Genomic DNA, 23,821 nt, shown 5'->3' with positions numbered 1-23,821 from the left:
ACCATCTCAAGGGTAGTCTTGGTCCCTTTTTAAGGATTCCTAGCATATATAACACCCCCATGGGCATGCAACTCATTCACCCCTACTTGGATATAATTTAGGGGAGGGCATTAAAGCTCCAAGAGTTGTTCGGGGAGCTCAACGTCCAATCTGAGGAGTCTCGTACGGCTAATTGTTGTCGAGGAGAAGCTTGAAGAGGGTGCCAAGGAGTCTTAACTCCTTCCTAACACAGGATTAGATCGCGCTCTGTCGAGTCAGTGAACCTATTCAAAAACATCGAGTCGCTATAAGGTTGTCATATACACCCCCCCTAAATAAATATTTAAAGACACCTATGGTATTCTCGGTCTCGACCACGTTCTAAAGGCACCCCCTAAGCACACTTTGTTTTCACTACAACAACAGTAAACATTGGAACCATACGAACCACTAAAAGTAGGATGAACAGATCATACTCTCTAGCCGGAAAGATCAAGGTTGCGGCATCAAAAGAAGTGGCAGCAGCAATCTTTTTCACGATGCCATTGTTGTACCCATGGTAGTCGCGCCGAGATGCTCTGTGCAGAAATTAACACGTCTATTATGGGTATGAGCCTGACTCATTCATGAAACACGACATGAAAGCGTGCACCAGACCTGGTGAGTGGTCGAGGAGGAGTGCTTGTACCACTCCTCTTCTCATGCTCCAATGCGATGTGGAAGAGAGTTCCTTATATGTTGTTGCAACCTCTCCCCCATATCCCATGTGGGACTAAACTCACACCCATATCATGAGCGTATGATATTTATCCGTGAATTATTTGATTAACAGGCCCAAGCCATTCAACTTTCAACACATTCTTCAAGCTCCGTGACTCCAATCTTCAAAAGGCTATGTGGTAGTGTGTATGTGTGTGGGGATCCACTATGTTTATGCAATACAAGTATGTTGTTGCATATGTATACGATTGAGCCAAGTAATGGAGCCTCGAGTCCCAGCCAAAAGGTGCTATCATCGAACACTTGCATATTTTTTATTTCATGTAAATAACACAAATTTCATTGAGCTATGCTATTGACTTTATATAATAACTTCCCCACAAAAAAACTTATATAACAGTTAGTCAGCAGCTATAGTTAGGGCTGAACACTACCACAGTTAAATAACAATCGGTCAATGTAAATTCAATTATATACTACCCATTGGCAAATGTAAAGATCCTCTTATTTTAGGTATAGAAAGCAAGGCCTCGAGTTAGAAAAAAAATATCTCGCAGTTATACATTAGAGTCTATTAAAAAATCGAAAAGAAAAATTGGGGGATAATTTATGTTTTATTGGTACTTGTTGTAGCACATAGAATCTTCATATTCTCTAAGCAATCAGGTCACTGCAGTCGCCTCTAGAGCAAATGTGAGATGTAACATAAAGGAACAAATAAACAAGTTTGAGTATGCCGTATAGCCAGATTTCAGACTACAACTTTCCTCCTCTGCCTATGGGATATTTAGGAAACACCAGCCGATACAATGTGGTTCGTCCAGCATCTCCTTCTCAGCTGGTGTGAGGTGGCAGTCATCTGGAGCCAGCAACTCGAGCATGCCCTGGAACGCCTTTGACTGTATTTTGTGAACCGATTACTGCAACATTCATGCATCGCCTTTGACTTGATCACTGTCTCTTGGGCATCTACTAGCACCAGACAAATGATCAAAAGTGAACTTGGCTGATGCATCCGCCTTGCCACGAAGAATTGACATCCTCACAGTAACTGCGTTCCAATGTGGAAGATCAGGCAACCTCCTGTTGAATCTGTCTTACGCAACATTATCCCTGTTATGTAGAATGTAGTACCAAAAAAGATATCAGACTGTACACAAACAAAGCGAGAAATGCGAAGCGGAGAAAGCTAGTAACTGGTAAGAACTAAAGAAACTAACAAAGACCCCACGGTTTTAGACTACTCCATGCAAACTAATGTGGTCTGCAGATGCACGCCCATCTGATCTCTGGAAATTGCTAGCATCAAATTCAACGATTCATAGTGACTGAACCACAGTTTATCTGAATCTACAAAATTAAGTAACAATACAACATAAAAGGAAGAGGCTTCCTGCTGCCTCATCGTAAGGCATAACATATGGCCACAGAAAAGCAATAATGATTCTATAAATGTAACACTTTATTTTAGGTATAGAAAGCAAGGCCTCAAGTTTGAAAAAAAAATACCTAGCAGTTATACATTAGATTCTATTAAAAAACTGGAGGATAATTTATGTTTATTGGTGCTTGTTGTTGTTGTAGCACATAGAAACTTCATTCTCTAAGCAATCAGGTCACTGCAGTTGCCACTAGAGCAAATGCGAGATGTAACATATCGGAAGAAATAAATTAGTTTGAGTATGTCGTATGGCCAGATTCCAGACTGCAACTTTCCTCCTCTGCCTATGGGATATTTAGGAAACACCGTCTGACACACTGTGGTTCGTCCAGCGTCTCCTTCTCAGCTGTTGTGAGATGGCAGTCATCTGGAGCCAGCGACTCAAGCGCCCACTTATTTGCTTGACTCTGTTTTTGTCCCTGATTTCCGCAGCATTCATGTATCACCTTTGACATGATCGCTGTCTCTTCGGCATCTACTAGCACCAGACCAACGATCACAAGTTAACTTGGCTGATGCATCCGCCTTGTCACGAAGAATTGACATCCGCACAGTAACTGTGTTCCGAATAGGTGAAGGTCAGGCAACCTGTGTTGTATCTGTCTTGCGCAACATTATTCCTGTTAAGTAGAATGTAGTACCGAAAAAGATATCAGACTGTACAAAAACAAAGCGAGAAAAGAGAAGAGGAGAAAGCTAGTAACTGGTAAGAACTAAGGAAACTAGCAAAGACCCCAAGGTTTTAGACTGCTAAGTGCAAACTATTGTGGTCTGCAGATGCACACCCATGACCCATCTGATCTCTCAAAGTTGCTAGCATCAAATTCCACGATTCATGGTGACTGAACCACAGTTTATCTGAATCTGCAAAATTAAGTAACAATACTGTTAGAGTTATAATATAAGTCATGTACCCCTTTGTATTTATCCCGTTGTATAAGGGGTTTCCTGCATATGTTCCACACCTGTACATATATATATATCGGCCTATGGCCTCATGGGAATACAAGCTGCATATTCCTAACATGGTATTAGAGCCTAGGTTTTTTTTTTCCGCACTAGCAACTGGTGCTCTCCCCGATCAAATCTCTCGCAACGCCGCCGCAGTTGTCTTCTTCCCCGGCCGTGTTCCTGCTTCTCTCCCACCTGCCCGCCTCATCTTCCCAGCCGCAGGAGCTCTTCCCGCTCGTGAACTACCTGCTGCAGATCGATCGGCGGGTTGAGGCTGCCTCGGTCAATGCCGTTGGTTTTTCGCCGCCTCTCACCCGATCCGGCCGCCATCGCTGGTCTTCGCTGGATCTGGCCGACCCTTGCTGGTCTTCGCCATCCCTCGCCGGATCCGGCCGCCCCTTGCTGGCCTTCGCCGTCCCTCGCCGGATCCCGCCATCTCCAGCTGGATTCGTTACCCGGGCGTTGGCTACGGCCGTCTGCATCGGGAGGTCTTGTTCCCCGAGCGCTAACTGCTACCACTGCATCGGGACCCTCTGTGTTGCCTGATCCGATCGGGCTCGGGTCCTTTGACCTGGCCGTTGTGTGTGGATTTTCCACTGATTCGGCTGATTACTAAAAAAAAACATGGTGTCTCTCGCCTGCTCTGAGGTGATTCCTGACGGTGTTTTCAGTGTTTGCTATACTGACCCCGTCTCGCACATGTGCCTTTCTTCAGTGCTTGGTGCTCGTCCGTCTGTGCTATCGTCCCCTGTGGCGACTCTCGCACGTGGTGATTGTCGCTCTACATCGACTCCTCCTGCGACTTTCATCGGTGATTATCGTTCTACACCGGCTCCTCTCACGGCCTCCATCGGATGTGTTGATGCATATGACTCTATTGACCCGCGTCTTCCTTTGGCGCTTGGGGCTTGTCTGCATGTGCCCTCGTCTCCTTCACCGGCCTCTACGGATGATGTTGGTTATGCTATGTCGCCTCCTCTGGCGGCTTCCACAGGTGGTGGTGTGCCTGGTGGCCGCTCCTCTCCCAGTGCTACTGCGTCGTCTACTTCAGCTATGTACTTCACCGAGCAGGAGATTGTGGGACTTCGTGGTCTGCTGACCGCCTCCGGCTCTTCATTGCCGGGTGCATCTACGTCGACCTCTTCAGTTGAGCTCCTGACTGAGCAGGAGATTACGCGCCTTCGGTGCTTGCTCGCTGCATGCTCTGGTTCTTCACCGACGGGTTCTGCTGGTTCTGCTACTGACTCCTCTGGCATTGTGAGACCACCTTCAACACAGTCAGGTACATCTCCATGGATTCTTGATACTGGAGCATCTTTTCATATGACTCATGATTCATCCACCTTGTCTTTTATTCATGCTCTTGATTCTCCTATTCATGTTCTTACTGCTGATGGTACCTCCCTCCCGGTTAATGGTCGAGGCATTCTTAGCACCTCATCTTTTCATGTTCCTGATGTTGCTCATGTTCCTCGACTTACCATGCAGCTCCTTTCTGGTGGTCAGATTGTTGACTCCGGTTGTCGGGTGATTCTAGACTTTGACTCTTGTTCTGTTCTGGACCGTCACACTGGTGCTCTCCTTGGTGCTGGCCCCCGACACCGTGACTCTCAGGGTCTCTGGGAGCTTGACTGGCTTCACCTTCCCTCCGCTGCCACCGCCGCCAGTCTTTCCCCCTCTGTTGCCTTGTCTACCAGCTCTTTTCAGCAGTGGCATCATCGCCTTGGTCACTTGTGTGGCTCTCGTCTCTCATCCTTAGTTCAACGTGGTCTTCTTGGATCTGTCTCCGGCGGTGTGTCTTTAGACTGTCAGGGTTATCGGCTTGGTAAACAGGTTCAGTTACCTTATCCTCATAGTGACACTATGTCTCAGCGTCCTTTTGACCTTGTTCACTCCGATGTCTGGGGTCCAGCTCCTTTTGCCTCGAAAGGATGTCATCGCTACTATATTATTTTTATAGATGATTTCTCTCGATACACTGGATATATTTTATGTCTTCTCGTAGTGAGGTGTTATCTATCTATAAGCGTTTTGCTGCCATGGTTCACACTCAGTTCTCTACTCCTATTCGTGTTTTCCGTGCTGACTCTGCTGGAGAGTATATCTCCAAGATGTTGCGTGGAGTCCTTGCTGAGCAGGGTACTCTTGCCCAGTTCTCTTGTCCTGGTGCTCATGCTCAGAATGGGTGTCTGAGCGCAAGCATCGTCACCTTCTTGAGACGGCTCGTGCGATGATGATCGCCGCCTCTCTTCCCCCTCATTTTTGGGCCGAGGCTATCTCCACTTCCGCCTATCTCATCAACCTTCAACCGTCCGCTGCTTTGCAGGGTGGTGTTCCTTTTGAGCGTCTTTTTGATCGTTCTCCCGATTATTTGATGCTTCGCCTGTTTGGTTGTGTTTGCTATGTTCTTCTTGCCCCTCGCGAACGCACCAAACTGACCGCTCAGTCTGTTGAGTGTGTCTTCTTAGGCTACAGTGATGAACATAAGGGCTATCGTTGTTGGGATCCTATCGGTCGTCGGATGCGTATCTCTCGAGACGTGACTTTTGATGAGTCTCGTCCTTTCTACCCACGCCCATCTTCCTCGATTTTTTCCGTGGAGGATATCTCTTTCCTCACTTTTCCTAACTCACCTATCACCCCCGTCGCGCCTGTGCCTATTCGTTCCACTCCCTCTGCTTCTCCACCCCTCGTCGATTTACAGCCACCATCTTCCCCGGTCTCCTCACCTAGCATGTCATCGGATTCTACACCTTCATCTCCGGTGACTTCTTCGTCGCCACCCCCCGATTCTACCTTGGCGATTCCTCCTTCTATTGTTCCCTCTTTTCCTCAGCATTACACTCGTCGTTCACGACCTGTGGATGCTTCCTTGGATGAGTCGTCCTCTTCCTCTCAGCCTACTTATGGCTTGCATTCTCGTCCTCGTCCGCCTGTTGATCGCTTTGGATTTCCCACCGCTGGTGCTGCTGTTCTTGAGCCGACTTCTTACCGTCAGGCTGTTGTTCATCCTGAATGGCAGTTTGCGATGGCAGAGGAGATTGCTGCTCTTGAACGCACTGGTACCTGGGATCTTGTTTCTCTTCCTCCCGGAGTCCGTCCCATCACTTGTAAGTGGGTCTACAAGGTTAAGACTCGCTCCGATGGTTCTCTTGAGCGTCACAAAGCTCGTCTTGTGGCTCGTGGTTTTCAGCAGGAGCATGGTCGTGATTATGACGAGACTTTTGCTCCTGTGGCCCATATGACCACTATTCGTACACTTCTTGCTGTTGCCTCTGCACGCCACTGGTCTATATCTCAGCTTGATGTTAAGAATGCCTTTCTTGATGGTGAGCTGCGTGAGGAGGTGTACATGCAGCCACCCCCTGGGTATTCTGTTCCTGATGGCATGGTATGTCGTCTTCGTCGCTCTCTCTATGGCCTTAAGCAAGCCCCTCGCGCCTGGTTTGAGCGTTTTTCCTCTGTGGTCACTACTGCTGGTTTTTCAGCAAGTGCTCATGATCCAGCCTTGTTTATTCACCTTTCTCCTCGTGGTCGGACTCTTCTTCTTCTCTATGTTGATGACATGGTCATCACTAGGGATGACCCCGAGTATATTGCCTTTGTAAAGGCCCGTCTTAATGAGCAGTTTCTTATGTCTGATCTTGGACCTCTTCGCTACTTTCTTGGGATTGAAGTCTCTTCTACCTCTGATGGCTTTTTTATATCCCAGGAAAAGTATATCCAGGATCTTCTTGCTCGTGCTGCTCTTACTGACGAGCGCATTGTTGAGACTCCTATGGAGCTCAATGTTCACCTCCGTGCTACTGATGGTGATCCTCTCCCTGACCCGACGCGTTATCGTCATCTTGTTGGCAGTCTTGTCTATCTAGCTGTCACTCGTCCGGACATCTCTTATCCGGTTCATATTCTGAGTCAGTTTGTCTCTGCTCCCACATTGGTTCACTATAGTCATCTCCTTCGTGTTCTCCGATATCTTCGGGGCACGATCTCTCACCGTCTATTCTTTCCTAGCTCCAGTTCTTTACAGCTTCAGGCCTATTCGGATGCTACGTGGGCTAGTGATCCTTCTGATCGCCGTTCACTTTCTGCTTACTGTGTTTTTCTTGGTGGTTCTCTCATTGCCTGGAAGACGAAGAAATAGATTGCAGTTTCCCGTTCGAGTGCTCAGGCTGAGTTGCGAGCCATGGCTCTTTTGACGGCAGAGGTGACTTGGTTACGGTGGTTACTTCAGGATTTTGGTGTTTCTGTCACTACACCGACTCTGCTCTTATCTGACAGTACAGGTGCTATTAGCATTGCGCGCGATCCTGTGAAGCATGAGCTCACCAAGCATATTGGTGTTGATGCTTTCTATGTGCGCGCTGTTGTGCAGAATCAGGTTATTGCTCTTCAGTATGTGCCTTCCGAGTTACAGTTGGCAGATTTCCTGACGAAGGCCCAGACTAAAGCACAACATGGCTTTTATCTCTCCAAACTCAGTGTTGTTCATCCACCATGAGTTTGAGGGGGGGGGGGGGTGTTAGAGTTATAATATAAGTCATGTACCCCTTTGTATTTATCCCGTTGTATAAGGGGTTTCCTGCATATGTTCCACACCTGTACATGTATATATATCGGCCTATGGCCTTATGGGAATACAAGTTGCATATTCCTAACAAATACAACATAAAAGGAAGAGGGTTATTCCCACTGCGTCATCGTAAGGCATATGGCTACAGAAAAGCAATAATTATTCTATAAACATAACTTCACATTAATATTGATAACCATTATTTATAAAGAACTAGTGAATTAGTATATAGCTAACAAAATTCTGTCCAACGACCAAGGATATAACTGTAGGTAATTACTAGTAAGAGGGAGTAGAACAGTTCAACGGGTATGCAAGGTTTTTAGCAGGTGATATGCTTCACAATATTCAGTAGAATACACACTGTCAATGGAAGTTACCTGTGGAAAGCAGTACTAGAAGATAAATAATCAATGGGCGCAACAAAAGAGGCAATGCAACTACTATTTCTCAAACATGTAGGATTACAAATCATCAACATTGACATTTATCAACCTTTTGAGCTAGCATGATCACATTACATGATGCACACATACGCAAACTTCTATGAGTATAACATCAAACCAGAAAAAAATAAGAGACCAAGAAAATCTTAGCAATGCAAACACCTAGATAGAACCGGCTAACTCAAGACTGTGGGCACACATATCAGAACATAAGCAAGCAACCATTGCTTAGCTAATCAGGTAAGACATAAAAAAAAAATCAAAATAGAGCACACTAAAGTGTCTCAAAGGCATAGAACATACCAACTCATACCAAATGTCTCATACCCATTCATACGGCTCAGATTATATGCATGTGTTCATATACTAACATAAACAAATCTGACTTAGCCAGAACAGCCATTAACCATTGTGTGACATGAACAAAAAATTTAAGTAATCCAGGCAACAGATTGCTTCAGTAAACTTTCTTATCAATACTTTCTAGCTGTTGACAAGTAAAAAGCTTTAGACGAGGGATAATACTTTCATCCTAAATTGTTGGAGCAGGAACAGAGTTAAATAGATGGTTCACCAACACTGTTGAAGCTATGACGCCAGAAATTAAACTAGATAATTCAACCACAGTTTCAATTTTAATCCTTTAGAAGAAAAAACAGAGCAGGAAATTGTGATAATTTCTGACACTGACCTTTCTCAACCTTTTGAGCTAGCATGATCACATTACAAGATGTACACATATGCAAACTTCTGTGAATATAACATCAAACCAGAAAGAACAGAAGACCCAGAAAATCTTAGCAATGCAAACACCTAGATAGAATTGTATGTGCACACATCAGAACATAAGCAACTTTTGCATAGCCACTCAGGTAAAACATTAGAAAAAAAATTCAAATCAGAACACACTGCCTCATACTTGTTGCACATCAAAAGGGACAGAACATTCTACAGCTCATACCAAGTGTCTTGTACACATCCATAGTAGAACATAAATAATTCTGGCTGAGCCAAAACTGGTACACATGGAAATGTCTCATACATCCGTACTTGTTGCCCATCAAAAGGCACAGAGCATACTACAACTCAGACTAACACATCCATGAGGGAAACATCTAGCGACACAAATACTAGAAATGAAAAAGAATACAGATCAATCTGGAAACGAAAGCTGGCATTTTCTACAAACAACACAGCATCTGCATTTGAATCTCTGTGAAGATTTCACTTGAAATTGCAACAGAGTACCTCACCCATGGCTGCCCTTTCTTCAATCAGCAGAACATTCATCAATTTGGAGTTGCCAGCCGTATTCCTCCATCCAATGGTAGGCAGGACAGCAATGGCACATATGGGAAAATTTTCATAAATGTCCGGTAGTCATGATCAAGGTGATATACAATTGTACTTTCACGGTGATCCAAATCGTATGCCAACAGTTCACTGTTTGAATAAGCCATGAAGATCAGATTGGCATGTGGGTGCACACCAATGACTTTGATAAACTTCTTCTTTGGAACTGCATTTGAAAACTTGCGCAACATATTCCAGTACATGCATTTGTCGTCCAGGTGGGAGTGGGACACATCCCAGTTATAAATCTCAACACTGAGAACGTAAAGTGATATAGTCAAAGATCTGTTTGAGCCGTATCCTTGACTATCACGGGGGTCGATATAAAGTAGCTGTCCGGCAGATTTCCCGATGAAACCTGAGAAACCCTTAGCCGCGAGTATTGGCAGCAGGAGGGTTCTCCATTTTGCCCCTTGTGCATCAACTATCGCCAACCCGGACTGATATGTGAGCAAGTGCAAACACCCATTACAGAAAACTCCAGGCTGATCAAAGCACAAGCCGACTTCGACGTCCCATTGGGGTTCCATTGCTACCCATGCACCAGTTTTTGAGGAGTAAATCCTCACTGCTCTCACAAACAGAGACTTGGAGCCCCAGTTCTGGCGCGACCATTCGTGTAGAAACTCGAATACATGAAATTCGCGCCACTGTCGAAACCCAGGTAAGCAATGCTGTCGTAGCCGGCGTGGCCATTGGGGGGCAGCAAAGTGTACTCACCGGTGGCTGGATTGGAGACCATGTAGCGAAATTTCCACGCCCCACTAGAAATGCGGGCAAGAAACAGTCCATCGCAGGAATCATCGACGGACATGACGCGGCCCGTGCTGTCGGGCGGCAGTGGCAGCCGTGGGTGGGTCTTGGGGACGCTCGCCCACGGGAAGGCGGACAGGTCGGCGTAGTTGACGCCGGGGAAGCTGCCGGGCTCGGCCGCGGCTTCGTCGGTGATGCGGTAGAAGAAGCCGGTCAGGGACTGCACAATCTTCTTCCTGTACACGGGGTCGGCGATGAGGTGGCGCCAGGCCGGGCAGATGCAAAGAGATTTGTAGGGCACGCGAGAGAGGATCTCCGCGATTAGGTCGCGGGTGAGCCTGGACATCGGCTCCTCCACCGGATTCTCCATAGCTTGAAACGGCGGCGGCTGGAATAGGTAGGTTTCGACGGCAGATGGGCGGCGGCGGCGGCGACGGCGGCGTGGCTTTTGGGGTTGGGGACGCGAGGCACGGGACTCGACTGAATGATGGTCTCGGATGGGAAAAAAGGCCCACGATGAAGTGAAGCCTCTCACAAAAAAAAAGTGGATTTCTTTGTTTTTTTCCTTTGATTTTTTTGTAGGTTTTTGCCTTGATATGAAAGCACATGGTCCTTTTATTTCAGAAAATTTCAAAGCTGGGCTGAAAATATGATTTTTTTTTTTTCAAAAAAAATGGGGTGTGCGGATTTTAGAGTGGGTCCTGTGCCAGTAAATTTTTTAGTTTTTTTTATTTCTAGTCTGGGTATAAAAAAAAGTGAATAACTAGCCATTGCCACATTGAAAAGTGCTTGGTTTTAATTTTACCTTTTACAGATCACAAATAATTGCGATTTCATCGCAAAAAAAATTATGATTTTAATAAAACTTAAATCTGAAAACATACTTGAGTCATTTGCAGTTGAGACCTTCATAATGTATGAATCTAGTTAGAGAAGGCCCTAAGAAAAATTAGTTGGAGAAGTACATAATCCTGAGTGCACCTCATATTTTCCCTGCTTACATAATGAATTATGTCATTTTTTTTTAACCAAATATGATACTCCCTCCGATTCAAACTACTTGTCGCAACTTGAGTATAACTTTATACCACAGTTTAAAAGACCGGACCGGCGGTCGGACCGAAAAAAACCATGACCGGCGGCCCCGGTGTCTTTTTAAGAAAATAAGACCGTTCTGCAATTGGACCGGAGAATACCGATCAAACCAGCTGGTTTTTGGAAAACCAGTAATAAACCAGGCCTTTGAACCGAAAAACCAGGAAAATGATTAACACGTGCTTGGTTTTAATTTTACCTTTCAAAGATAACAAATCAATTTCAATTTCATCGCAAAAACAAAGTTAGGATTTTAATAAACTTTAAATCTGAAAACATACTTGAGTCATTTGCAGTTGAGACTTTTATAATGTATGAATTTAGTTAGAGAAGGCCCTAAAAAAAGAATTTAGTTAGAGAAGTACATGATCCTTGCACCTCATATTTTCCCCGCTTACATAATGAATTATGTCATTTATTTTAAACCAAATATGATACTCCCTCCTATTCATATTACTTGTCGCAACTTGAGTACAACTTTATAGTTTATACTAGTACTAAAACTACGACAAGCAATATGGATCGAGGTGAGTACTGCTACTTTTTTCCAGCCATTTTCCCATGATTTTGGACTAGGCTTCGGCGGAAAACTAGAGACGGAGCTGATTCGTGCTCACAGGAGGCTGCTTGCTAGAACGAGAGGCTAGGTACTAGCTAGTATGAAACAGGATTCTGAAAAATCTCAAAAAAAAGGAAGGATTCTGAAAAAAATCACAGCATCCACATTGATCATCGACGAGCCCTCCGGCGGCGGAGATCATATATTTCTGAGTTGACGTCGGCAGCTTCTCAGGCCTACTGGAGCCTGCTGAACTGATGCTAATCAGCGACACAAAATCGATATAAGCATGGATATTTTATGCAACGCGAAGGGGGTGGGCTAGTGCTAGTGCCTCACCATCACGACATCAGTACCTGGTCTCCCACATTCCCACATGTGCCGTACAGCCAGCCCAAAACTCCAGCAGTGGAACTCCGATGCTTCAGTAATCCAGCCCACTGATCATTGCCTGATATGAACAGAATATTTAAGCTTCAGGCAAATACCATAACCTTTCTTCAGCTCTTTCCATCTTTCTTTTAACATATTGGCTTTACAAAAAAAAAAAAAAACAATGCTCCACATTTTCCTCTCGATTGCAAAGATGACAATCATACCTTGTTGGGGTTGATCGCACATGAATAAAACCACCTTCATTTTGTTAGCACACTGGACTCCCAATAGTTTTCTCCAAGCTTTCTCCGTAGTCCCCTGATTTGACGATGCTTCTTTGGCATCATCGCTTCGATTTTTCCGGAGTAGATGTGATCTGGCCAGGTTATATGCATATCTGACTGAATATATTCCACTCTTAGTGTGAGGCCAAGAGGAAAATCAGTACAACCTTCGGAGCTTCAATGGAATTTTCCTGAGGATCCTCTCTGCAATCTCTCCAGGAAATAGGTTCAACGGAGGTTTCCTGAGGGAAGAAGGAGATAACCAATCGAAGAAAGAAAAGTAGTGTAGCCACAGTTAATAAAGGCAGGAAATAGTACTATGCCACTAATAAAAAAATACTAAAGCAGTGAGTACAATAACACACAGGTTAGAGCAACAAAACGGAGTATACAGTTATAGTAGTTATACCTTAAGTAAAATATTGGCATCAGTACAGTTACTTTAATTCTACCAAAAATAAGTGTCAAGTGCTAACGTTAACAAGCACCAGCTCAAAAGTGGTAACCCTAACACATTCTTATGTACTAGCAAAAACAACTCCATTATTTTACTAAACATGTTTCTAAAATGCTTAGTTCTACTCTAAAACAGAGTGATCAGACCACTAAAACAGAGTGGCAAGTCGACTTTTCTTATTAGCCTGAGAAAGCAGGACTAGTACATTTTATTTTGCACATTGTCCAGCAGAGACGAGAGTACGAGACCGCACCAACGAAGGCTTACATTTGCAGTTTCGTAAACCCTCCTTATCATTACTTTCTAGGTGTTGAAAAGTAAAAAGCTTTGGATCAGGGATATATAATTTCATCCCAATTGTTGGAGCTGGAACAGAGTTAAACAGATGGTTTCCCAACACAGTTAATATTACAAAAAAAAATATGCTTAGCCACTCGGGTTAATATTACAAAAAAAAATTCAAATTAGAACAGACTAGTGCCTCACTGCCTCATATGGCTCATACTTGTTGCGCATCGAAAGGCACAGAACATTCTACAGCTGTCTCGTACACATCCATAGTAGAAGATAAATAATTCTGGCATAGCCAATAGAGGTACACATGGAAATGTCTCGTACATCCGTACTTGTTGCCTTATCAAAAGGCACAGAGCATACGACAAGTCGCACTAACACATCCATGAGGGAAACATCCAACGAGACAAATACTAGAAATGAAAACCAATGCAGATCAAACTGAAACTAAAGGTAGCATTGTCTATGAACAATACAGCATCTCCGTTTGAATCTTTGTGAAGAGTTCACTTGAAAACGCAACAGCCAACTGAGCACCTCGTCCATGGCTTCTCATTTTCAATCAGCAGAACATTCATCAACTGGGAGTTGTCAGCCGTATTCTTTCATCCAATGGTAGGCTGGACAGCAGTGGCACACATGGGAAATATTGTTCATATGCCCCCAGGCAGTAACGCTCAATGCGGTGTACAGCTGTAGTTTCATGATGATCCAAATCATATGCCAACAGTTCATTATTGTTCAAATCAGCCATAAAGATGATATTGGCATGTGGGTGTACTCCGACGACTTTGAGGTCCCGGCCAAGAGAAAACTTCTTCTTTGGAATCACATTTGAAAGCTTGTGCAACAACTTCCAATGCGTGCATTCGTCATCCAAATGAGACACATCCCAGTTATAAATCCCACTACTAAGAACGTAAACGGATATAGTTGAAAATGGGGCCGAGACATGACGATCATCAGAGTCGATATAGAACAGTTGTCCTGCAGATTTTCCGATGAAACCAGAGGAACTCGGATCGATGAAATTCGGCACGGGGATGGTTCTCCATTTTAGCCCTTGTGCATCAAGTATTGCCAACCCATCATCATGTATGAGCAGGTGCAAACACCCCTTACGGAAAACTCCAAGTGGACTACTGCACAAGCTAACTTGGATGTCCCATTTGGGTTCCATTGCTACCCATGCACGGGTTTTTGAAGAGTAAATGTTGACTCCTGTCACAGCCGGAATAGGTGGATCCCAGACTCCCAGTGCTCGTCTGCCCATTGCACAAACTGGAACACATGAAACTCTTCAGAGGAGACACCACTGTCGAAGCCCAAGTAACAGCGGTTGCCAGCGTAGCCAGAGTAGCCAGAGTGGGGCAGCAGAGTGTACTCACCGGTAGCTGGATTGGAGACCATGTGGCGAAACTGTGGCTCCGGCGTGCCCGTCCCAATCCGGGTAAGAAACAGCCCATCGCAGGAATCCTTGAGAGTGAAGGAACAGTCCGTGATGTCAGGCGGTAGTGGCAAGCGCGGGTAGGTCCTGGGCACGCTCGCCCAAGGGAAGGCAGACAGGTCGGCGTAGTTGACGGCCAAGCCGCGGGACTCGGTAGGGTCGGCCGGGATGTGGTGGAAGAAACCGGCCAGGGACTGCACAATTTTCTTCCGACTCTCCGGATCTGCGATGAGGTCGCGCCAGGCCGGGCACACACACTTGCAGATGCAGAGTGATTTGTAGGGCACGCGACAGAGGATCTCCGCCATTAGGTCGTGGGTGAGTCTGGACATCGGCTTCTCCATATCTTGTGCCTGCCGCGAGCGCTGCTCACGTTTCTTGGTAAGGAACGGCGGCTGGAGTGGGTAGGCTGCGGCTGCGGCTGCGGCGGCGGCGGGGGAGATGGGGACTAGGAGTGGGACTGGATTGTGCTGGGGTGGGGCATGGAGCAAGCAGCGCGAGCCATTTTAGGGTGTGTTTGGTTGTTGTCACCGGGTAGACCGTCATGGGTCCGACCCGTTCCCACGGCCCATTCCCGCATTTAGTTAATCGAACGATTCAGAACCCACTTGTCCCAGAAAAGAGAATATTCGCTCAATATGCCGAATCGAGGCATACCTCGAAATCGGCCGGACGACAGGGAACGAGCCCCTCGCCCCGCACCCGTACCCTATCGCTCTCCTCCCGCTGCTCCCGCATCCCCCCCCTCTCTCGCTGCTCCCCCACTAGCGCCACCACCCTCCCGCTTCTCCCCCCTCTTGATCTGCCTTCTCCATCCCTCCCCGGCCCGGCTTCACCTTCCTCCCGCCGTCTCCTCTGTGATTGCGCGCATCTGCACCATGGCGGCGGCCTAGCAAGCAGCAACGACGAAGCAGATCGGCCACGGTCCAGATCCTAGGAGCAGCGACGAAGCAGCGGGGCGGCTACCACGTAACGGCGACCGGAGGTGCTGCAGAAGGTCTGGATCAGCAGCTAGCAGCGGAGGCAAGGTGCAGTTTCCACTACCCCTTTGCATATCTCCGTATATGTTCCTGTTTGGGCAGATTTTATTTCCTGTGTGCCATGTTCCTCCTCAATTTGTTTCATATATATGTGCTTCTGTGTAGTACGCAGATCCATGGTTACCCAATTTTTATTTCAATATGTGCTGCTTTGTACAAGCAGATCCATGTTTACAAGTCATTGCTAGCCATATTTTTGATACTATGCATTACTTGTAGATGGTAAGCAAGATGAACAAAAAAAAAAGGATGGCTAGGGGAGCCGCTGTTTTTGTTGCACTAGCTGCAATGGCAGTCATTGTTCGGGCTATAATAAGGAAGAGGAGACCACGTATTACCTAGGGCCCAATGCATGAAAGAGATCGAATCAGATTTGATTATCTAAACCAAAAAATTTGGCAAAGCGATGTGTTATGCAAAAACATGCTAAAGTTTGAAAGAGCTGCATTCTTTCGCTTGTGCGGCATATTGAGGGATCGCAAATTGCTAGAAGACAGTCCACATCTTAGTGTGGAGCAACAATTGGCAATGTTTTTGCATACAATTGGGCATAACCTTCGGAATAGGGTTATTTCAGCCAATTTTGCTAGATCATACGGCACAACCAGCATCTATTTTAGAAAGGTTCTTCATGCCATAGGTGAGCTTCGTAATGATTATATAAGGCCACCATCAAAGGACCTCCAAAAAAGAAGGCCAAGGTGGTGAAAGTTCTAGAGGATCCACTAGGTGCCATTCTCAAAGATGGGTTTAAACTTGTTGCTGAAGCTCTTGTGAAATCTGGTGGAGATGATGATGATATACCCAATGATCTTTGGGATGTAGTCTCCAATTTGAAAGAATTTGATGAAGAGCACCTTGCCCACTACTATGCTCATCTTGTTGACAACCCCAAGACAACAAGAGCCTTCATGAAACTCTCTGAAACCAACAAATCTGTTTGGGTGAGTAGGTATGTGAAGAAAAACTTCTAAATTCGATATGGTTGTATGGTTGTCAAGTATGTGAACTTGACATGTATGGCTGTAGTGCCATTGGGTTGCTTTTGGATATTGGGTATGTGAACTTGTATGGCTGTAGTGCACTTTGCTATGGTTATTTTTATGTTAAAGACATGTAATGGTGTATGGCTGTAGTGCACTTTGCTTTGGTTATTTGTATGTTAAAGACATGTAATGGCTGATTGCTTCTGGATGTGCCAAATGAACTTGCTACTTCATTGTTGAAAATTGAGTTCTATGTCAATATATATTGTTATGTTGTTTTTCTTGAAAATACAAATGAAATGCTGCCGAAATTTTGAATTTCTGTTATTCTGTTTTTCATTCCATTCTTCCAAACCAAACACTGGAACGGAACCAACCCGTTCTACTTTTTTGCACCTACCAAACACAGGAACGGAACCGACCCGTTCCTCTGGAATGGAACCATTCCATTCCGTGACAGTTGGTTCCTCAACCAAACACACCCTTAGAAGGAAACAAAAGGTAAATGTTTGGAGACGGTGCGCCGGCGGAAAGCTTCGGCCGGTCCAATCCACGCGCGCACGCGCGACCCACTCACGAGCAACCACGTGGCGCGGTGGATCCGAGTTGACTAGTCCTCCTCCGTTATCCCGCGGATCTCGCCTCATCCCCGTCTCGCAGCTCCTCGGATCTCGACCCATCCTCGTCTCTTGCGTCCATCGTTGCAGCACGCAGCGCCGACGCCCGCATCTCCTGCCTCCATCACTGCAACGCTTGAGTAGCTCGCCGTCGGCCATGGAAGATCGGATCCCCGCGCGGCCATGGATGTAGATCTCACCCCGCCATGCTTACAGCCCCGTTCGCCATTGGATGCAGCAAGGCCGTTGACCAATCCCATTCCCGGCGGTTGCAACTCCCACGCACCTCGTGCTTCTGCCTCGTCGACGACGAGCCAGGCGGCGATGGCCAACACCAGAGGCTTCTGCAGAAACCGTCGCACCCCCTCATGTTGCAATCGTTTACAAAAAAACTTCATCCCCTTTGATGGAAAGCTTCAACCGGATGTTGAGAAAGCTACAAGCTATCAGCGCCATCGCCGGAAAGCTACAACCGTTGACATGAAGTGCTACAACCTTCAATGAAAAAAGCTTCAACTGAAATGACACAAAAAGCCTTGACCAAACGCTGCTAAAAAGAAAATAGCTACAACATTGAATAGAAAAGCTTCAACTGTAGTTGGAAAAAGCTCCAACCATTGAGAGAGAAAGCTACAACTAGACACTATGCAAATCAGAAAAGTTGCAACCGCTAACAGCAATGCTTCAATTGTATGTGTGAAAAGCTTCAACCGGCGACCGGCGAGGGGGAAAGCCACGAGCGGTGCCGGGTGTGGGCATGTTGGATATGCTACATTGTTTTTGTGTTGGAACCGGCATTTTCTTTTGCTACGATCGTGTGACATTTTTGCTTCAACCATGTGGTTTTTTGCTACTACCGTCCATAGTTTTTGCTACATCCATTTTTTCACGACGACGAGATGCGAGTGGTGGGTTTCTGTGAATTCCGGCGGCGAGATCCAGCACGGGGGCAGGGGGCGGATGCTGCAACCGGTCGCCTGCGAGCTGCAACGGGCTCGCGGCGAGCTGCAACCTTGACCGGCGAGGCGTGGCGGCGACTACGCGGGGCCTACAACCCAGTGCCGGATGTGCTGCAGCCATGCCTCATTTTTTGGCCAGAACCGACACCCGCGGGGAGCTTGATGGCCACCACGGCGAGCGGGGATGAGGGCGCAGCGAGCGGAGATGAGGGCGCGGGGTGTCGAGAGGGTGCGGGCGTGCTCGCTGCGGGGGAGATAGAGAAGCGGGGGGATTTTGACCCGTGCGGGAGGAAGGAGAAGAACAGATCTGATGGCCCACCTCGCTTAGATCGGACGGCTGCTAGCCGACCGGCCGAAAGTTTTGGCCGGTGCGCCGGCGCAGAGTGCTGCCCGAAACAAAAACATGTGAGTTTATAAATGGTGTGATTTTATAAAGGGGACTGCTACAAATCAACCCACTGATCTTTCCGATCTGTTTGTCTCATCCTTTAAAAAAAGTCAACGCACATATCCTTCTCCCACCATATAAGCCATCCCCTGCTTCGATCCCTGTCTAGCCGTAGAAAGGTAGCAACGCGCCCGCCGCTGCAATGCTTCATGGCTCTCGCCGGTGCGTTGCAACACCGCAGTCGCCGACGAGCGTTGCAATGCAGCACAGGGAGCCACTGACAAGAGCACCAAGCGTTGCACTGTAGCTTTGAACCTGCTGACGAGCGCTGCAACATAGCACCAGGAGCCGTCGGCAAGAGCTCCATTTGAGCACCGAGCGCCGCACTGCAGCTTCGAGTTCACCGGCGAGAACTCCATCGAAGTACCGAGCGCTGCACTACAGCTCCGAGAGTCATTGGTGAGATCCATTGGTGCATCGAGCATTGCATTGGAGCTTCGACGGCCCCTGATGAGCGATGCAACACAACGCCAGGAGCCGCTGGAGAGAGCTCCATTGCAACACCGCCGCCGGCGAGCTCCATGGGGTAGCGGTGCCTCTTGTGCTGCACCACAACTCCGTCACCGTGGCGATATCCACGGGAATGCAGCTCCTCCCGGCGATGAGCGACGCCCACCTCCATCCTCCCCATGTTGCGCTGCAACACCAACGATGAGCGGTGCCAGCCTCCGGCCTCCTCCTTAGGTGCAACACCGCGGTGATGGTGCGCGGGGATTGCTGATGACGAGCGGTGCCAGCCTCCGGCCTCCTCCTTAGGTGCAACACGGCGGTGATGGTGCGCGGGGGTGGTCAGCGTCGCCCTTTCTGTATGCAACAACGGGTGGTGTTCCCTATGGAGAGGATGCAACAGCTAGTGGCGTATAGTCGCGTCTCCATGGAGCCCTCTCCTCTCGAGCTACACGACCGAGAGATCGGGGAAGGGGAGGAAGAGATGAAGAGCAAAGGGAAGAAAGGTGTGGAGGAGAAAAGATATGTTCGAAAAGATAAGGATGGAACCTGGAGGGGAATCGGTGGACAGCCCACACGGGCACATGTCACGCAACAGACGTGGTTTGTGTTTCGTTGTCATCAGCTATGACGCCCCCGATTAAATCGTACACTAATCATACACGCAAATGTGTACGATCAAGCTTAGGGACTCACGGGAAGATATCACAACACAACTCTAGACACAGATTAAAATAATACAAGCTTTATATTACAAGCCAGGGGCCTCGAGGGCTCGAATACATAAGCTCGAAACACAAGAGTCAGCGGAAGCAACAATATCTGAGTACAGACATAAGTTAGACAAGACTGCCTTAAGGAGGCAAGCACAAAAACAACAACGATCGAAGAGGCAAGGTGCCGTGGACTTAACACGGCAGATGCCTTAGCGAAAGGACTTAGGTGTGGAGTCATCGCAACTAGGTTAGCTCAAAGGGGTTAAATGGGACAAATGACACATAGAGTTTTACCCAAGTTCGGACCCTCTCAATGAGGTAAAAGCCTACTCCTGCCTTAGGTTGTATTGCTTGGGTTTCGATTACCAGGGAGCGAATACGCTCGACCTAGCTCTCGATTGATCGTTACTTTAGTTAACCCACTGCCGGGTCACCCCTTTATATACAGGTTGATGCCCGGCGGCTTACAGAGTCCCGGCCGGCTCACACAAACATGATCGGCTCGGTTTCTAACTAAGCTTGCCTTACAGAACAAGTTAAACTTATGGCGGCTCACACACGTGGGCCTCAAGTCGTCCCCGGGTCTTGGGCCTTCAATTGGCTTGCTCTATGAACCGCATCTTCACATCTTCTTGGACCTCATCCATCCTCTTCATCTTTAAGCCGCCAGTGGCATGAACCGGCCCCTCCTGGGCGGGTCATACCCAGTAGTTACATCCCCAACATTAGGCCCCGGGTTGATTTGAACTGGTTTACATCAATCTTCACCACTTGACTTACTAGAATCCTTCTTTATCAATTCTTTACCAGTTCATTGTCTCAGAATCATGTTAACCCGCCATGACATCATTGCGCACTAAATTCGCACAAAGCCCAGGACATCTCAACAGATCTTTATCTTAATGGACCTCCCGAAAATCGAGGCGTCCACATAGCCACATAATCATTTTTCGGCCTCTCGATTCCCACACATGCCATCTATCCACTTCCTCATTAATAGAGACAAGGGGTCCTCCTTTTCACTTTTACCCTCCCCCCTCGTCTTCGTCTTCCTCCTTGCAACGCCTCAGCAAACCCAAGCTCCGCCACCGCCGTCTTCCTCCAGCGTCCTCAACTCCAGCCGCTGCATCGACCTGAATGGACCAGAGAATTGCGGCGCACCTCCGCTGTTCAACAGCGTCAGTAAGTATTCACTTTTCCCCGTAGCAGATCTGCATTAGGGTTTCCACCGTTCATCGGTGTTCTTTGTCGTTCCTCATTTTTCCTCTCTAGATGGCGTAGTTTGATCTGAACATGATACCGAAGTCGCACAGTAGTAGTGTAGCACCCCTTTCCAATCGCAGAAGATACTTTTTCTGCATAAGATCCCATCCAAGCACATTAGTTCAACCACTGCCGCAACTTTAGGTATAAAATTTATTTTCTTTTCTGAACTGTTGTAGATCCAAAATAATAGAGCTGATATGTGGATCCTGTTTGTTCATCACTTAGCAAAACTTCACTGATAGATCTGTCGCACTGCAATCATGCGGGCGGTTTATATGATAAGCTGTAACCCGCCATATAGCATCAGTCCCCTTTTTAAGTCGCCAGTATATGTTCACAATCTGTATAACCCGGCATTGTCTTCCGGTTTAACCATGCTGGCCTTTATAGCACTTATTCTTCTGCATATGAATTGGCCTTTCATAATGCACTTACCTTTTGATCACTGCCCGGCTTAACAACATAACCTTAATCCGGCAATATTTTCCTTTTTAGGCTTTCATCAATAAAATGACCAAAATTGTTACCTCATGCAACTGGGTTGCCTCTCGGGTTACCGAGCAGACGTTGAACGAGCATGTTCAAGTGGGCATCTTAGCCGCAAAGAAAGTGATTCACTGGAGAGTCCCAGGCACAGAAACCACCCCCGAACCAAAAGAGGGTGAAGTAATAGTTTTTACTGATCATATGCTTCGAGGGTTCACTCCACCCGGCTCAAAATTCTTTCGTGATGTGCTGCATTTCTTCCGACTCCATCCTCAAGACATCGGAGCCAACTCTGTTTCAAACATCTGCAACTTCCAAGTCTTTTGCGAAGTGTCACTGGTACGCGTCGGTCCTATACAAACGGTTTTAACCCCTTTTCGCGACGGCATTTGGAACCGTCGCCTAGTGAGTGTGGGCGATAGGGGGGTTCTTCCCACACGACCCAGAAACCGTCGAGGGGGTCCTTCCCACACGATCTTTGTCTGCTTTGGAAAGGCCTGAAAACAAGGATGCGCATAAATATCTTCTCTATGTTGGAAATGGGGCAAAGGAATAAAAAGGCAAGGTATAATAGTTAGTACCATCTTATAGTGAACTGATGTCTTATTCATTGTGCAGACAAAGATCTTGTTGTTTTTTGTTGCTAATTTCTTTATCCTAATAATCTTTCCGAGTTATTGATTTGATTGATATTCATGGACAACTCATTTCTCCATATGCAAAAAGGGTGGAATAGTGGGTCAAAACCTTTCACAGCAGGACCTACATGTGCAAGACCAAATTGTTAAAAACCAAAATATTAGAATGGTTCCTGCAATTGCACAATAATGTGCTATTAGACAACGGACCATGCACGTGCTAACCTCGATTGTAAACCTCAGTGCTTCCCATTGTTTCCCTGCAACACATATAAGGTAGTTAGTCATCAGGTTAAGTAAGGGTTTGCATGCTATCAGTAAAATATGTTGATGAAAGATAAGCACATTGCAGATTCATCAGATTAATTCAAGCCACATGAAAAACTCATTTATCCAAACCAAGCATGATTAAGAACTAGGAAATATAGCACTTGTATTAATATAGCCACTGGCGGGGAGGTAGATATTTCCGCGGAAGCCAAAAATTTGGAATCGCTTCAGCGAAAAAACTGGCGCACAAAGTGTTATCAGACACGGTCCCTTATTCAGAACTGTGTATGATATGTGAACATCACAAATGATTCAGATAGCTTGACCCGTGTGTGATGAGTTTGAACGTCAAAAAATTTTGTTCGAATTTCCATGGTTACAGTGGTCATCCACTTCATTGCATAATTTGGGTACACAAAGGAGACTACAGCACACCCACACTTCTTAATCGAGCAAGTTCAGCAATTAAACAGAGATAGCTGACCTAAACATTACTCTAACAAATTAAAGACTGACGCTCTTAATTAAATAAAACAAAGAGTACTACTACGGCTGGTGCTCGTCGATCTTCGCCGCCGCCTCCATGTCCAGCTCGCGCCCGACGGTCTCCTGGGGAAGGGGCTCCATGGCATCCATCACACCATACTCGGCAAGCATCTCGCCATCCGCGTCCGCCATCTCTTTGGAAAAGGCCGCCACAAGCTCGGCGTGGGCGGACGCGATCTGGGCTTGGACGGGCTCCGTCGTCGCAAGGTATGCAGCGGAGAAACGGATGGCTGCTCGAACGCTCTTGGCGATTGCCAGCTCTTCGGCCGTGGGTTGCCGACCGTTGTCGGAGAAGCTTCGTTTGATTTGTGTGGTGACCGCCAGGAGCTGGGCGTGGGCAGCCTCGACATCGTCGTGGGCAGCCTCCATCAGGGCTAAGGCCACCACTGCGGAACGTACAGCTGCTGTGTCGCTCTCGCCAGTTGCTATCCCCGAGGCAGATGTTGCTGCCGCCACCTGAGAAGCAACAGCGGCCGTTTGGGCTGCCTTTGCCGCTCGGTCGTAGATTGCGGCCGCACTCATGCACCTTGTTAGCACGCGCATGGCGGCTGCGGCCGCGCTCTCGTCGGAGTGGGCCACCAAAGTTGCCCTCACGACGCGGGTCCATGTGCCCATCTTTCACCGGCGACGATTGAACAATGAAATGATATTTTGGGAGCGAGCTAGTGTGCTTGA

At 47.0% G+C, this 23,821-nt stretch overlaps 2 protein-coding genes and 1 long non-coding RNA gene across 3 annotated transcripts; 1 reads left to right on the top strand and 2 right to left on the bottom strand.

The window, feature by feature from the left end:
- Positions 1-9,399: 9,399 nt before the first annotated feature.
- LOC141027471 (uncharacterized) lies at positions 9,400-10,586 on the bottom strand. Its single transcript, XM_073504523.1, has 2 exons — positions 10,099-10,586; positions 9,400-9,718 (listed from the first exon to the last, which is right to left on the bottom strand). Exons 1-2 carry the CDS (start codon positions 10,584-10,586, stop codon positions 9,400-9,402), a joined length of 807 nt encoding a protein of 268 aa, XP_073360624.1.
- A 3,918-nt stretch (positions 10,587-14,504) lies between these two features.
- LOC123494992 (uncharacterized) lies at positions 14,505-15,035 on the bottom strand. Its single transcript, XM_045231580.1, has one exon. The coding sequence runs from the start codon at positions 15,033-15,035 to the stop codon at positions 14,505-14,507; it is 531 nt and encodes a 176-aa protein (XP_045087515.1).
- Positions 15,036-15,430: 395 nt separating this feature from the next.
- On the top strand, positions 15,431-16,996 carry LOC141026462 (uncharacterized). The gene is made up of 2 exons (XR_012188644.1): positions 15,431-15,755; positions 16,408-16,996. It is a non-coding gene; the product is annotated as an uncharacterized lncRNA (long non-coding RNA).
- The last annotated feature ends 6,825 nt before the right edge of the window (positions 16,997-23,821 follow it).

This window comes from Aegilops tauschii, chromosome 7, assembly GCF_002575655.3.
Source record: "Aegilops tauschii subsp. strangulata cultivar AL8/78 chromosome 7, Aet v6.0, whole genome shotgun sequence".
NCBI classification, from domain to species: domain Eukaryota; kingdom Viridiplantae; phylum Streptophyta; class Magnoliopsida; order Poales; family Poaceae; genus Aegilops; species Aegilops tauschii.
The sequence above is the reverse complement of the archived record's forward strand: the minus strand, read 5'-3'. Positions and strand labels throughout refer to the sequence as shown.

Excerpts from the sequence above, each read along its gene's own strand:
- LOC141027471 (XM_073504523.1), bottom strand. The coding sequence starts at position 10,586 with ATGGAGAATCCGGTGGAGGAGCCGATGTCCAGGCTCACCCGCGACCTA. Across the intron at positions 9,719-10,098 it reads GACAGTGGCGCGAATTTCAT|TGTTGAGATTTATAACTGGG; the intron begins GTATTCGAGTTT and ends TTACGTTCTCAG.
- LOC123494992 (XM_045231580.1), bottom strand. The coding sequence starts at position 15,035 with ATGGCGGAGATCCTCTGTCGCGTGCCCTACAAATCACTCTGCATCTGC.